Genomic DNA, 16,124 nt, shown 5'->3' with positions numbered 1-16,124 from the left:
AGTATATGTGCTGCCGAAGCAAGCACTAATTAAAACTTTAAAAGCTAAGACAAGATCACAGGCTCTGGAGTCCAACATTCTGGGTTTAAATCCTAACTTTGCTACATATAATTGCAACCTTGAGCCATTGTTTTTTGTGCTTCTGTTTCCTCATCTGAAGAGTGGGGATAATTGTCCTTACCAGGAGAGAGTTGTTTTGAAAATACACATGAAGCATTTAGAGAAGTCCATGGCACATAGTAAATACTACTTGAACACCAAGCATCTTGTCTAAGGTTATTCATGTTGCTAAATAAATATGGCTCATCTTATAGGCAGCCCACCAAAGAGCAACTCTAAGAAGGCTAGAAGATTCTTCCTTAAGAACAGGCAAAAGTGTCCAGGGGTGGAGGGGAGTGGGGAATGGGGACAGAAAAATCCCCGTGGTCAGGAACTACTGGTCTAGCCAAAGTATCAGTCTCATTTCCATGCAATGGATTTAAATCGATTTGTGGTCATTATTATACATTATTTTTAATCCATAGCAGTTTTCTGCAATGTACTGTTATCCAACAAGTTTTTTCTCCTTTTTCCCTTGTATGTATTTACAAGTGCCATTTTGAAAATCATGTGAGAATTATGCTATGGAAAAAATTTTTAGTAGAGAATAGAAGTATAAATACCATTTGGTCTTAAGACTGAAGGTCTATCGAGGGAAGGGTGGGGGGAAAAGATCTATCAGAAAAAGATAAAAATGATAAAAATATGTGTTGAAATATTAGAGTTTTCCTTTTTCTAGGACTGGTATGCATTTTATAATTGTTTTTCTTTTCCCTTTTAGGAAAATCTCTTTGACTCTTTGACAGGGCAGCCACATCCTGAAGATGTATTACTATTTGCCATCCCAATATGTGCCCCTTACTCCACCATGACAAACTATAAGTAAGTCGTCTTTAGTTTACTCAAAATAGCTGACATAATAGTTATGAATTGTTTTGAAATTTCTATTTAGTAATACATGTAATTCCTTCTTAAAGATACAAAGTGAAACTTACTCCTGGAGTTCAGAAAAAGGGAAAAGGTATTTAAAATCTTTTTATGAATGATTTTGATCGCTTCTTCTCTGCACAGAAGTAGATTCTTCTATTTTCTATTTACAGCTGCAAAAACAGCCTTGAATAGTTTCATGCATTCCAAAGAAGCAACAGCAAGAGAAAAAGACTTATTTCGCAGTGTAAAGGTAAAGTATTCCTCCAGAAGTCTGGAGATGGGTGGTGCAATTAAAAATGTTAGCAGTTATATTTTTCTACTTTTGGTTCTTTATTTAATACATGCCAAGCTGCAGCTCTTGTTTTGGTAGAAAATGCTGTCTTACTAGAAGCAGTAAAATAAGATCGTTTCAGTTGGAAATTTTGGAAATGCCTTTCTTTTGACAGCAGAGGGCACATAATTATCATAAAAGAAACATGACTACCATATAGCATGTGAAGATATTCAGCAATTCTCTTTTTTTAGGACACGGATTTATCAAGAAATATTCCTGGCAAAGTCAAAGTGTCTGCACCCAATCTTCTGAATGTAAAAAGAAAATAGCTGAAATGAAACCCTAAAATATTTGAGAAGAGTCAATTTTATAGCCTTTTGGAAGTTCAGAGATGAAAACACCATGTAACAAGACTTCCGCATTTAAAAATGAACTAAACATTGCCTTGCTATATTCGCCAAAAGGACTTACTGTTTTTTTTCCAGTTTTATAGAGAGGAAACGCGGATAGGATTTCCTAAAATATTTGTGGACAGTTAAATGCTAATTGTATACATCTGTAGTTATTCTCCTACATTTTCTTAAAATTTGGGAGGTTAATACTAAGTTTTCATTTCATGTTGTACAGAAACTGGAGTGAAGTGGCTCAGTTGCTCGGACATTGACTTGGTCGTCTACCATGTACAGTGTCAGAGCTCTGTTACAGGCCAATCACAGGTGGTTTTTCGTGTTCTGGTGCGGTGGTGGGGTTTGGGGGCAGTTAAACATTTAGGATTAAGTCTTGGAAGCCTTCTGCCGTTACCTGTACTTGTCAAAAAATATATTAGACCAGATTTAAAATAGACATAATTCAGCCTAAGAAATAACACCTAGAAAAAAATGGTATTGATCATTTCCATTCATTTATACAACTTCACTTTTCATCCTTACTTCTTCCTTGTAATCTCATTCAGTTCTGTACCATTTTATTTTCTACCTCTAGTAATGATCAGCATGTTACAGAGTATCTTAACCTAGGATATCATAAGTGCACTTTTAGGCTTACCACTAAAGACTCCTGACACAGCTTTCTTCTTCTGTCTCCTGACAAATGGAGAATAAAGTCCTACATCATTTCCATTCTCTTATGAGCTAAACAAACTGTCACTTTTTAAATGATGAGACAATGGCTACCTACAGTCAATATGACCATTTGCCCCAGCCCCTATACCAAAGCATTAAGGTCAAAGCACTAAACAGCTGTTGGTCCTTCCAAAATTTCTTTTACCAGCTTAGTCCTGTTGATAATGTTTTTCCATTTGAAATTAATGTAAAAAAAAAAAACAACTTTGTAATTATACATATAGCCAGTGTTGTAAATACAACAGACTACTCTTGCTATTTAAAAAAAATATATATATATATAAATTTAAAAAAATAACATCACCATTTTGATAGTGATAAGAATAATTAGTATGTTTCTATAGCTATATATCCTGAAGTTACCAAAAAGGAAATATAATAACCATTCCTTGGGGTAAAAAGCCAAGTATCATTTTCTTTTGCTTTAATAGAAGACAGTTACTGGTGTTAAATACATTTATTGTAAACTTTAGACACAAAAATAGGTTCTCTAGGCCATTCACATGCACATTAAAACCAAAAAGCTGCAAACTACAACAATGCATATAATTATACAAACGATGCCACTCTCTGATGTTTACAGAATTGCTGTCCATGCAAGGTGATCAGAGGCATTATCTATGAAGCCTTAAGATCCAGAAGTGTTGTTACTACCAAACCTCTGATTAACACTGTGAAGTAAGTGTTTTGGAAGGCAGTTCCACGAGTTGGCTAACATTTCTTTAAAGCAAATGACTGCTTCTAAGCTTAGCCTGAAAGTGGACAAGAGAAAAATAAATTTACTGTTTGAAGAATTACCAAAAAAACAAAAGCCCACTTTGTTTAAAGATTTTCGTAAGAACTAGTTTTATCAATGGAAACTTGTCATTGCCTTTAAATTATCTGTAAGCCTGGTTTTTCAAGAGCACTAATTTAAAATAATCTGAGTACCAAGTAAAAAGTTACTTACCTTACAAGAGATTTTGGTTGAACTGAAAATATAAGTATTTCATTACTGTGTGCCTGAAAAATAGAAAATGAAGAACATATTAAAAAGTAAGTAGTCCACAAGACTCAAAAATATGATGAAGTGTCCTTTAATGCAGGGTAGTATACTTAGTACACTTACAGCTCTGTGATGGACAAGGAGGTTATTGGCACATCCACCAAAAACAATGACTTCTCCTTCGTCACTGGCACAAGCTGTGTGCCATAATCTAATTTAAAACAAGAGTTTTAAGTTACTCAGACACCAAGTTGACAATTTACACTACGAACACAATGATGAAATAAAGACTAGAGATCTTCAGTACAGACCAAAACCTAATGTTGAGCAGCAATTATCTTAAGTAGCAAAAGCTAGAAAAATCTATTAATGTCTGTTTTATCTGGATGTTACCATTTTATCTATCTGGTCCAGTCCTAACTTATGCAATGACGGGTTTGAACTGAATGATCTGTTCTCTAGGTCTTTGTTAGCAATAAAAATCTTACGGGAGATGTGTGCTACATGCCCTCTCAATCTTCTTCTTTTCATAGGCAGGGTCAGTTGACATTAAAGAAAAAATCTGAAGGATGCTGTGAATCTGCCTGACATACTCAAAGTCTCAGGCCTGGTAATTCTATGGAAGAATTTTTCTGCCAGATGAAGCCTTTATGGCATAAGTGTACTTAGAGACTTGTGGGGAAATGCAGGCTGACCTACCTAAATATGCTTTGAATACCAGTTGTGACTATATCATTTGCTTTGGCAGTTTTTGTAAGAACTCTTCTTGAGATTAACAAAAATAACTCTTCTTTTTGGGTGATTTGATTTAGTATTTGTTATACAGTGCTCCTACCAATCTAATAGAAAGTTCTGGATTTACCCCCCATATACATTCTTCAAAGTTTTGAAATTCTCTCCAGTTTTTTTTTTTTTAAGTGACAAACCTAGAAGCAGTTCAATTCACTGGAGTAAAGAGCTTGATTATAAATTTTAACTACATCAATTTTATGATTAAAAACAGCAGAAGTCAACATCCAGCCCTGTTTTTCATGCACCATGACAGAAAAGAAAGCATTTACTACAAGGATAGCATTGGTTTTCTTTTCTTTCAAAAGGTTTGATGTTAGGGGCGCATGGGTGGCTCAGTCTATTAAGCATCTGACTCTTGATATGGGCTCAGGTCACAATCTCACGGTTCCTGAGACTGGGTCCTGCATCTGCGCACTGCCAGCACAGAGCCTGCTTGGAATTCTCTGTCCCTATCCCACTCATGCTCACACGTGTGCACTCTCTCTCTCTCAAACATAAAAAAAAAAAAAAAAAAGGTAGGATGTTAAACATTAGTGAACGCTAGGGTGTTTATCTTAAGAATAGTGGATGTAATGCAGCCACAATTTCCTCAATCATTACCAGTCTTGCACATCTTTTTTAAGGTTTTAAGTAATCCCTATACCCAATGTGGGACTCAGGGTTGTTTGAGATTAAGAGTCATATGCTTTACTGACTGGCAGCCAGGTGTCCCCAGTCTTGTACTGAATAATTGAGGTCCATAAAGATGTACAAGAATTACTTTGTAAATACTTCATACCTTGGCTTTTCAGTATAGGGATGATTAAACTGTATCCATTCATTTTTACTGATGCAGTAAGTCCAAGCATCACCTGATTGAAGTGAAGAAAGAAGAGCCATGAAATATGTTATTTTGTCAATGAGACATTCATGTTTAAAGGGCACAGCTTTAGCAAGAAAGGTAATAAACTGTAAGTAGAAAGAGAAAGTATATATCCTGGTTTTTCCCTGCAGTTAATCAAGTAAGCCCTTTGCATGTCACAACCCTTAAGTGGAGCTTTTAAGGGCTACACTGGACAGAATAGATGGATGTTATAGTACAAAAACAATTATAGATTTATTATAGGATCAAAAATAACAGCAAACCTCCAACCAACCCTATGGCCCTCTGATACATCTAAAATAGACTGAATTATTTTCTTCTATTTATATATTACATATGAATGATAATGATTTCTTATATTTTTAAAGGACTTACTTAGTGGCTGTTTATCAGTGGTAAATCCTCCAAAGAGAAAGAGATGATCTGAAGAAACTGGTGTTAGTGAATGCCAAGATCGGCCAACTGGGCATATGCCTTGTGGAATTCTGAAAATAATAGCTAAGTTACAATATCTGTGTTTAAAAGTAGCTACTGTTTAATATGGAAAAATATTTAAATTTTCTTTGAAAATTTATACAGAATATTTGACAGAAGAGACTTTAAATTTAAAAAGCTTCTTGGTATTTTTTTTTAAATTTTTTAATTTTTTTAAATGTTTTATTTATTTTTGAGAGAGAGAGAGTGCAAATCGGGGAGGGGCAGAGAGCAAGGGAAACACAGAATCTAGGAAGCAGGCTCCAGGCTCCGAGCTGTCAACACAAAGCCTGACACGGGACTTGAACCCATGAACCATGAGATCATGACCTGAGCCGAAGTCACACGCTTAACCGACTGAGCCACCCAGGTGCCCCAAAAGCTTCTTAGTATTAATAGCTGCATGCTTGGTATTAACTATGTTTTTAGAAGGCAGAGTGAACTTTAGACCTTTTCAACAAACGTTGAGCACATGTTGTGGAACAGGAAATCAAAAAATAAAATTCCTTATTTAAGGATCTAGACATCATGTTTATTTAAATTCAGTTATTTACCTGCTTAAATTTCTATGCTAACAGAATAAAAATATTAAAAAATTTTAGAAATTATCTAAAGTGATACATACAATTCATTCCACTCCCACGTATCCAGATTAAGACAGTGAAGATCATTCATTCTAGCATCCTGAAAAAGGATAATTAAGTAATTATCATTTTGAATGACTCATGAGCAAATCATTGAAACTGTTCACAAACTTACTCGATATCTGCCTCCAAACACAAAGCCTTTGTTTCCAACAGTTGCACAGGCATGGGCAGCACGAGGTGAAGGTGCTTTACCCTATAAAAGTCACAAAAGCAATTTTTAAAAATAAACACCAATCTTCTCTGGAGGTGGGATGAGGGTATGTAAGACGCTTGAGCTTTTAAGCTCAAGTGCAGATGTCTAGTCAACAGCAGTACTAACCCTGGGAACTGTAATTTTAGATTTTGGAGATATATTACTGAATGCACTAGTTAATGGAATGCTTGTTTATTTTTTTTAAGTAAAAAGGTAGCACATTATAAGACACCTGCGTCAGAGGAAAAAGAAATCTAATATTTGAGTAAGTTAACAGTCTACTGCCAGGTCATTTATTTAGTTATAAGCAATATCCCTTAACATCTATTAGATAGTAGATGCCAGGTTAGTCCACACATTCATTAAACTTTTCTGAGGTATGGACTTCTTGGAGAATAATGAAAGCAATGGATTTTCTCCAGAAAAACAAGAATGAACTGTCAATTTTACACCACCTCCCAATTCCCTTTCTCCTCTAGGTAGCCTTACTTTATAATAATTCATTATTCTTCAGTAACTCACAGTAGTTATAGGCTGACTCCAGATAAATGTTTCAGTGTCTAAAATATGTACATGATCATTCCATCCTCTTGGGTGACTTGAATTCTACAGAAAATGAGTAAGAATCTGAGTTATTTTTCAAATAATATTTGTAAAATTACATATCCTTGTCTGGTTTATGAACAAGGCAAAATGAACAAGACTAGCAGACATAAGATGTATTATTTCAACATACTAAGTAGACCATATACAAATATGAAACTTCACTTACCCAAAAAGATGTTTCATCAAATTCAAAAGTTCCCAATACTTTATCTTCAGGTAAATATCCGTAGCCTCCAAAAAATATTAACCTGTTTGATAAAAAACCAAGACACTAAAAATTCTAACATCCACAGGTTAGGAAGTTACAAGAAGTTCTTCTTTTGTCATGCTAGGAACTGAGAAGGCATGCTTGAGTATATGAAAATTCTTATTCATAGAATAATGCCTACTGTGCCTAATTATGTCTTAGGTGCTAAGTGCTTTGATGTATTAATTCACATAATCCTCATATGGGCCCTAGAAGTTATGTTCTAGGGTTACAGTGTTTATGGGCTATGGATACTTGAATGGCAAACCACTTTGCACATAAAAACCCAAACCTACGGGGCTGCTAACTCACTTGTTTTTATATACCCAGACACCAAGTTTATCCTTTGATGATGGAGGAATTCCTTGGCAATCAATTCTTTCCCACTGTAGTACTCTGTCTGTAGACCTTGAATCCAGCATGTAGAACTGTCAGAAGCAATGATTTCAGTTAGATTTGGTTATGCAAAAGAAATTCAACCTTGGCATTCAGTTTTATTGTGATTTATGACTATAGGAATGTCATCTAATTCAGTGCTTCTACAATTGTGACTACAGACTGTTACTGGTCCAAATATACATAAGGAACTTATGCCAGAATATAAATTACCTAAGTTGCTAAGCACCCTGTTGAGCTCATTTTTTTTTCCTAATAGCCACATTTTTTTTTAAATATATGAAATTTATTGTCAAATTGGTTTCCATACAACACCCAGTGCTCATCCCAACAGGTGCCCTCAATACCCATCACCCACCCTCCCCTTCCTCCCACCCCCCCATCAGCCCTCAGTTTGTTCTCAGTTTAACAGCCTCATTTTTTTTGATGAAGGAACAGAAGTATATTGTGCCTTACATAGGCACTTTGAGTTATGCTAATCTAATTTATGGGTTTGAAGACGGTATCACCAAAAGAATTCAACTTAGCAATTTCACCTTCAAATTCAATTTAACAAACATGTCTTAAGCGCCTACTTAACTCTGGGAGCAAAGGATAAATCTTAAAAGATTAAGTACTGGTCTGTCTTTCCAAGGTTTCACATCCAGATACTTGAAGAGACCTGGCCATTATATGTATATCTTTTTACTTCTCCTAAGACTCCTAAGCTTCCTTTTCATCAAACCTAAAAATACTCAACTGTAGCCATTTCTCTGTCTACCCCTAAAGCCACGGCTTCTTTTTTTCCCCAAGCTGCTTCATGTGGTGTTAAGGTTCTTTTTCTCTTCCTTGCCCTAAAACACACGCACCTCCACTACAGCCTGTAGCAGTGCCTCACAAAATCTTTTAGGCACAGAACCCTTACTTCACACAAAATCTTAAGCAAAAGCCTAACTGAAGTAGAGCTACACCTGTTAAGATGGAGGGGTAGGGGGGTGATCTGAAGCCTGCCTAACACCATGACGCTCCTCCCACAGGGGTCCCAAGGCATCTCAAAGAAATCCCTAGAGCTCCTAGGAATAGTCTGAAACTTTGTCAGCCATATGCTCCAGTCACACCAAACCACTTCACATTTCTGTGAACAGAACATTTGCTTATATTTCTGCCTCCTGATACTTGCATCTTGGCTACCTCTCCCAGTTATGATTCTATTCAACCCTCTTGGTTAAAGACTTTACTTATTCTCTTCCTCCATCCTGCCAAACACAATGTCAAGGATTCTTTTTCAGATTTAACAATATTTACTGAGCTATTTTATGAGCCAGGCTCTATGTATCTTCTTATCATATGCTACTGGAACCATCTACTTATTATGTGTATCCCCTCTAGGATGTGAGCGCCTAGAGACGGGAACTGTATCATTCGTCTCTGTGTCTCCAATGTCTAACCAAGTGCTCAGTATATAAGGTGCTAAGTTGCTAAATAAATTTATTAAGAGACTCCCTAGATCATATGCATCTTTCTGACTGATATTTGTGTCTTGCTGGCCTGAGAAAACAACTGTTAATCTTTTTCCTATTTGGAAAAAACACAAAGTCTGAACAACAGTACCTTATGGTACCATATTACGGGAATTTTAGTATATAAAATTCTGTATTAATTTATCCTCATAGCCGAGTGGTGGTCTGTTCATTTTACCCTGCTCCTCATGATTGCATCTTGTTTTCATTTGGTTTGCTAATATTTATCTAACACCCCAGGGTTCTAAGAGAACCACAGCTGCAAAGAGCACAAAGGAAACCCACTCAGGAAATTACTGCAGACAAGTTATCAAAGTTGACTTTACAAAAGGCATAGAGAAATACGGACTGGTAGACAAAACTAAAATGCACATTCATACCGTTATCAAGGACATGCATGTTTTAACCGGGACAGGAATAAGTATGGGCTAACCTTAGAAATCGGAGGTTGTCTGAAAAAGAGTAAAAACCAACAGGGCCACCTAGGCACCCCATGTTTAGTTGAGCTCTCAAACCACAATCCTTAGAAACACTCACCTTATTCGTATTGCCTCTTGAATGGTGTCCTCCAAACAAGTAGAGCACCCTGTCCACACACACCGCACAGCTTCCTGACATAGAAGGAGGAACATCGCCTTCTGTGTTAATTTTTTTCCTGAGGGCAAAAAGACAATGTAAATGTTTCCCAAAAGAGAAGAAATGCAAAAGTTACTTGTTTTTCTTCTATCCCCACAATAAAGGGAAAAAATAAAATGGGCTGGCCGGGTAGATAGCATCTGTGGGTCTCGTCTAGATCTAAAATTAATTCAAAGAATGAGTTCCTTCCTCTTTGTTCACCCATTCCACAGGCTGCGCCAGCTGACCCCACACACAGGGACGGTGAGAAGCTCTGGAAGCCCAGGAGCACACCATTTTATGTTTCTCAAACTAACCTGCTCTTTATTGATACAACCATAAGTGGCTATTTTGTTTTTGGTTTTGAGTCACCCAGGTACCTAAAAGGAAAACATCCCACTCCTGACCAGTTAATTCAACAAGTGTGTTTTATTTAGTCACCTTTTAGCCATTCAAATGAATCTGATTCAAACCTAAGTAGTACTATAGGCACGTGGGTAATACTTTCTATTCGCCAGGCACTCCTGGGAGTGCTTTGCATGCTTTAAATCCTTCTGAATCTAAAAATGAATCTGAATCAAAAAGGCCTAAGATTCACAGTATTAATAGGACTGTTAAGGTCTTCTGCTCACTCTATCACTTTATGCTAAGCTTTAACTTTGGCAGGCTTAGTTTTACAAATTCCTTATGGGGCTCAATTTTTAAAAAATTCATAGAATTCCCCTATTAAAGGAATACCATTATCAATTTCTCTCTTGAAAACAAAACAAAACAAAACACAGATGAGCCAACAGCTCAGATCAACACTGATTTGCTATGTACAGAAATAATCCTTAGTTTTAGTTGAACTTTTTAAGAAAATTTTTTCAACATTTATTTATGAGAGACAGAGGGCAAGTGGAGGAGGGGCAGAGAGACTGGAAGACACAGAATCTGAAGCAGGCTTCAGGCTCCGAGCTGTCAGCACAGAGCCCAAGAGCCATCCAGGCGCCCCATTTTTAGTTGAACTCTTAAGATTCTGCCAAGAGCCTCTTTGAGGACCACTGTCACAAGACTGGCAAAAGATCCTTTTCAGAATATCCCCAGTTGTACGGAAGGCAAATTTCACTTCTTTTTTTAAACAAAACACACTATTCTAAAGAGATTTGTATAGAAACTTTAATGGCAGAGCTCATTAAAATAAAACACCACCTTTATTTCTAGTAGATACAATCTAGAAATTATTTTCTCATTTTCCACGTAACAGAAGATATAACATCTTGAAAAAACATCATATATGGAACTTTTATAATATTTTCATTCCAGGATTGTAAGCCTCTATCTACCTCTTTATTTTAGTATTACAATGATACTACATAGAGCTCTGAATACAAGTTTCTTCGAAGGTCATAAAAGCACCAAGTAGGGGTGCCTGGGTGACTCAGTCGGTTAAGTATCTTGACTCTTGATTTCGGCTCAGGTCATGATCCCATGGTTCGTAGGTTCCAGGCCTGTGTCAGCACAGAGCCTGCTTGAGATTCTCTCTCTCTCTCAAAATAAATAAACTTAAAAAATAAAATCACCAACTAATTACTGAAGAGTTGCTAATGTATCTAAGCTTAGCAGCTGAACCAAACTAGTACAAGGTTGGTTTTAGAACATAGAGATAACTCTGCGTCTTCAAATAAAAGTTTTATTAGAATGGGCTTCACAGAGTTTTTATTTGCAACCTTACTTGAATTTTTTAGTCCCCCCTCATAATATCCACAGTTACCATCTTCCAGTCTCCATGTTGTAGATCCATAGTTCTTCTCTAGGCAGATAAAAGTCATACAATCCTCTGACTTGATTACTCTAAGAAGAATAAAAAAAAATAGCAAATATAAAAAATAATTGGTATTCTAAAGAAGCACTACTGTATATTTTTTCATATCTACCTTGTTTGAGATAGTAATAAGAGTTATGAGATGTTAAATGGGTCTTAACAATATAATACTATCAAATGGACAATCTTCCTTGCTCCAGGCCACATACTCAAAGTAATGCTTAATATAGATAACCCTTAATGTTTTTGATGCAGCAGGTGCAATGATACAGGAAGTTATGAAATCTCTAGGAAATCTCTAATGTCACTTTATGCTGAACAGACCATTCACCAGGTTTCAGCTGCATGACTTCAGGAGAGGTCAGCTATGCCATGGTTTGCACACTAAAGACTGTTCTACCGTGTGAGTGCCTGACTCACACTAACACGTGTCGTTTTCTAGCCATTTTTTACTCTCATCCATCCATTCTCTACCAAAAAACAGATGGCAGAATTGCCAGTGTGCAGTTATTCAGTTGCACACTGAATAATGCAAAATTTTCTGTTCGTTGTTCTCCATTTCCCTTCAGATAGTAATTCTTAACAGAATGAGTTTACCATATGCCAGAACTATCTGAACACTATCAACGGATTACTTTCTTTAAAAAAAAAAAAAAAATTTTTTTTAATGTTCATTTTTAAGAGAGACAGCCAGAGCACAAGTGGGGCAGAGGGAGAGGGAGACACAATCCGAAGCAGGCTCCAGGCTCCAAACTGTCAGCACAGAGGCTGATGTGGGGCTCAAACTCAAGAATCGTGAGATCATGACCTGAGCTGAAGTCGGACGCTTAACAGACTGAACCACCCAGGTGCCCCAATGGATTACTTTCTTTAATCTTCATAACAACCCTAAAAAGTAGTTGAGATTACAAGAAAACAGGTTTTTTAGAGAGGTAAGTAATTTGCCCAAGATTACTTGGCAAGTAACTGTGGAATCAGCATTCTACCCTCCTTTCCCTGAATTGGCAACTTTAATCACTGCCTGACCTTCCTAGCCTTTGAACCTCCCCACTTTTTGAACAATGTCAACATACGGTGAACAATAGCAGTTCATGGAGAATGGGTGTCAGAGTGTAATAAGCTTGAGTACCATACAGAATTAGTGCACGTGGCCTTGTGGACATTTCTCTTTCTATTCCACCACTTAACAAAAAGAAGGCTGGAAGCATGACAGCAGGCTCACCGGGAATAGCTCAGCCTGGTCTGAAGAGGGAAAGGGACTACTATGTGGGAAGCTAAGGTTTATTGCCCTCAAAAACAATATCCAAGGGCTTTTCAGAGTTCTAACCAAAATACTGAGGACAGCCGGTTTTGGAACCACTCCACTTCACTGGTCATCACTGGTCATCCTGCCTAAATCCTAGACTTCTGGGCCCTCAAACACTCACCATCAGAAACCTTCGTTCCTGAGGTGCCTGGGTGGCTCAGTCTGTTAAGCATCCAACTTCGGCTCAGGTCATGATCTCACAGTTCACGGGTTCAAGTACCACATCTGGCTCTCTGCTGTCAGCACAGACCCTGCACAGACCACTTCGGGTCCTCTGCCCCTGCCCCCCTTCTCTGCCCTTACCTTGATCTCTCTCAAAAACAAACATTAAAAAAAAAAAAAAAATCGTCCTTCCTGACAACCCTCGCTCTCCCCACTCCCCAAAGAAAAGTCCTGTTCCTTCAATGCTGCTGATTTTTACAAACAGAATTATGAATATGTAGTTTAGACCACAGTGTGATTGACTAACAGGTTAACTTTTCTCCAGTGGATTGACATTTTAATAAGGGTCACTACATAACTGCCTCTTCCTCCTACCAAGTACCGTCCTCTAACCAGCTATTCACTGGGGGCTGAGGAAAGCACTGCAGATTAATTAGGACTGGCAAAATAAAATTTTAAAAAATGCTTTTGTGGTTAAACTAAATTAGTCAGGACAGCTATAGTGGTTTATTCCATCTTTCTTTTTTGACAGTCATCTCAAAAGTGTTCAGTTATGACCAGGTCAACGTGCAAGAAGCTAAAACCTATTACCAGAGTCATAAAGTCAGTCATCAAGCACACAGGTGTAGTGGACCAGATCTCAAGCAAATGGGGGCAGGGAGATCAATGTTAAGACCAAAAGGGACTAAAAAGTTAACTTTTGGTAGGAATGTCTCAGAGCAACCCCAGCGAATGAAATGAGCCAGTGCTAGGATATGGATCGTTACTGAGAAGCTCTAATAGCAAAAGGGCAGGAGAACTAGAGAACAAAGTTTAAACAGGAGACACCTGGTAACAAGAAGCCAGTAGTAACAAGAAATGCAACTGGCTCTCAACATTGTTTATGAGCAGGGGTCAGAGAGCTGAACTTGGTAGTTACAATCGTTGCTACTGATTTTTTGGTTGCTGGTGGCGCCTTCTCCATTAGTTTTCTTAATAGGGGTTTCCTCTGAAAATTGTCAACTCTTTCTCAGCTGAAAGCATAACAGCCCTGGAATGTTCAAACAGCAGGGTGACGGCCATCTGCACAGGTGTAGCTAGGCCTCCCGAACAGGCGGGAAGGTTGAATAAGGCCATCCCTGCGGCCTTCGGGAATTCTAGAGAGTTTTCCTACACCCCGATTATTGCCCAAGCAAGCAACGGTATCCGTGGGCCAAAGGACCCCAGCTCCAGAGAATGAAGTGCTCTAAGCGGGCCGACAAACGGTAAGAGTGACATCACACAACGTCACCTCTCTTACCTCCCACCCGCGCCCCACCTTTTAAAACATAACACGTATCGTAGTCGTGCGCCGCCCAACGTGCCCTCCCCCAAACAACGCTCCAACGTCCACAGCGCCCAGGGCCGCCGCGGGCCCCGTAAGCAGAGGGCTGGAGTGACAGCAGCCCAGGAGCGTCGGCGCGAATTAGAGGACCGGTGAGGAGAAGCCCGCTCGCAAGAAAATGCACCGACGGGCACAGTCGCGACACGGAGAGGGGGGTCCGGGCGGCCGCTCTGCCCCCCCCCCCCACCCCGCCGACCCGGACTCGGGGTCCAGCCGAGCGACGCCCGCCGCGGCCGGACGCCCACTGACCTTGTAGCCGCCCCAGACGAACATGTGGCGCCCGTCGCCGACGGCTACGTGGCCGCTGCGCTCGGCGGGGCAGGCGAGCTCCATGGACTCATAGCTCTCGTAGGCTGGCCCTGGCAAGTCGTCCGCTCGCAGATCCTCGTTGCCATCAGCCATCTTGAGGCTGCACGTTTGTTCACCAACAATCCCCACACCCGCGCGGGGGAAAGAGACAAAAGAAAAGGCAGAAATGCACGGCGGCGACAGGCGAGCAGAAAGGGGCGGCGATAGGGACGGGGTTAAGGCCGCCCGCTGGCCGCCCGCGCCCGCTCAGCCCTCCTCGGCGAGGACAGCCCCTCCGCTGCCTGGGCTGCGCTGCGGGGGCGCGGGTCGGGGGCGCGGCGGCGGCGGCGGGGCCCCGCCGGGAGCAGGGCGGAAAGGGGGTCCGCTTGGGGCCAGGACTAGAATCCAGCCAGCCCGCCCCGCCTCCAGCTCGCCACTCGCCGCCCGCCGCAGCCGGCCCTTGTTTACGCCGCGGCCAGAACCGCCCGTTCCGCTGACGCCTCCTACGGGGCTCCGGAAGCGCGGCGGGCGCTCAGCGCCCCCAGCGCCGGGTCCTCCCGCCGCCGCCGCCGCCGCCGCTGCTGCTGCCGCCGCGGCCGGCCTGAGCCCCGAGATGGTGTGTTGACTGAGCTCCAAACACTCTCTGAGCCTCCTTTCGCTGCGGGCACTACAAAGATGGGAAGAATAGTAGCCACCTTCTCGCAAAAATTTTTTTTTTTTTTTTTTTTTTTTTACTGAGAAATCTTCCTTGTGTGATTGAGGAATGTTCTCCAAGGGTTCACAGTCTGAAAAGGGGTAGTGACATTGTGACATTGCTCAGTGAGTTAGCGGTCTCAGCTTCAAAAGAGAGTCAATGCCCCGCTTTCCTGTGTCCAGGAGGCGAGGCACCTGGCCCTCCCGCGCGGGTGCGCGTGGGGCTCCCGACTTCGTGCCTCCCCGACGGTGCCCGCACAGCGGTTCCAGGCACCCCTGCTCGCTGAGCTCTTCTGCTTCGTCAGAGATCTTACTTTCCAAGCCCAGTCTGGAAAATTGTGCTCAAAAAGTATTTCAGAAACCATCATCGCCCAGTCCTTAAGGGAGGATGGCAAATTCTGTTCACACACACAGATACTGCGTTGTTACATTTTGATACATTTCAATTAGGTCAAGAAAAGAATTCCTGCAATCTAAACTTAGTCACCTGTAAAATAGGGTTGTACCTGAATGCATCTTAAATCCCTAATGTAATGGTGCCACTTTACTTGGATGTGTTTGGTGAGAGGAGTGTGCTTTATTATCCTGTCTCTTCCCCATCTTCACGCTGCTACCACTGCTTGGAAGGGATACTTTGAACAATTAACACAGGCTTTCCTCACTCAGATTTTCATAGCCTAAAACTCCTTCCCTAGTCACTGCCACTATGTTTACAATTTATCAGAATTTCTGGGATGGGTGAAAGCAGTGCTTAGGGGGACACTTATAGCATTGAATGCGTATACATATTTGACAAGAATAAAGATGTAACATCAACCCTCCTAGTTT

General features: G+C 40.2%; 2 protein-coding genes across 2 annotated transcripts in view; one reads left to right on the top strand and one right to left on the bottom strand.

The window, feature by feature from the left end:
- Nucleotides 1-9,051, top strand: part of NEMF (nuclear export mediator factor) — a 61,200-nt gene extending 52,149 nt beyond the window's left edge. Inside the window, exons 30-33 of the mRNA XM_060619776.3 lie at nucleotides 821-921; nucleotides 1,017-1,060; nucleotides 1,140-1,219; nucleotides 1,495-9,051. Coding sequence (XP_060475759.1) covers nucleotides 821-921; nucleotides 1,017-1,060; nucleotides 1,140-1,219; nucleotides 1,495-1,572 — 303 coding nt within the window. The 3' untranslated portion in view covers nucleotides 1,573-9,051. The remainder of the gene's footprint in view (nucleotides 1-820; nucleotides 922-1,016; nucleotides 1,061-1,139; nucleotides 1,220-1,494) is intronic.
- On the bottom strand, nucleotides 2,807-15,084 carry KLHDC2 (kelch domain containing 2). Its single transcript, XM_060619781.3, has 13 exons — nucleotides 14,565-15,084; nucleotides 11,434-11,513; nucleotides 9,603-9,720; nucleotides 7,483-7,598; nucleotides 7,090-7,171; nucleotides 6,840-6,923; nucleotides 6,237-6,317; nucleotides 6,103-6,161; nucleotides 5,379-5,488; nucleotides 4,920-4,992; nucleotides 3,473-3,560; nucleotides 3,314-3,366; nucleotides 2,807-3,116 (listed from the first exon to the last, which is right to left on the bottom strand). The coding sequence occupies exons 1-13, from the start codon at nucleotides 14,715-14,717 to the stop codon at nucleotides 2,993-2,995; spliced, it is 1,221 nt and encodes a 406-aa protein (XP_060475764.1). The 5' UTR covers nucleotides 14,718-15,084; the 3' UTR covers nucleotides 2,807-2,992.
- Between the last annotated feature and the right edge of the window lie 1,040 nt (nucleotides 15,085-16,124).

Source organism: Panthera onca, chromosome B3 (assembly GCF_046562875.1).
Source record: "Panthera onca isolate mPanOnc1 chromosome B3, mPanOnc1 haplotype 2, whole genome shotgun sequence".
Classification (NCBI taxonomy): domain Eukaryota; kingdom Metazoa; phylum Chordata; class Mammalia; order Carnivora; family Felidae; genus Panthera; species Panthera onca.
The sequence above is the reverse complement of the archived record's forward strand: the minus strand, read 5'-3'. Positions and strand labels throughout refer to the sequence as shown.

Bases quoted from the DNA above. Each gene is read 5' to 3' on its own strand.
- KLHDC2 (XM_060619781.3), bottom strand. From the start codon at position 14,717: ATGGCTGATGGCAACGAGGATCTGCGAGCGGACGACTTGCCAGGGCCA. The intron at 6,162-6,236 runs GTAAGTTTGTGA...ATCCTTTTTCAG, and splicing joins TGTTTGGAGGCAGATATCGA to GATGCTAGAATGAATGATCT. The intron at 4,993-5,378 runs GTAAGTCCTTTA...CACTTCAATCAG, and splicing joins CACTGATAAACAGCCACTAA to GTGATGCTTGGACTTACTGC.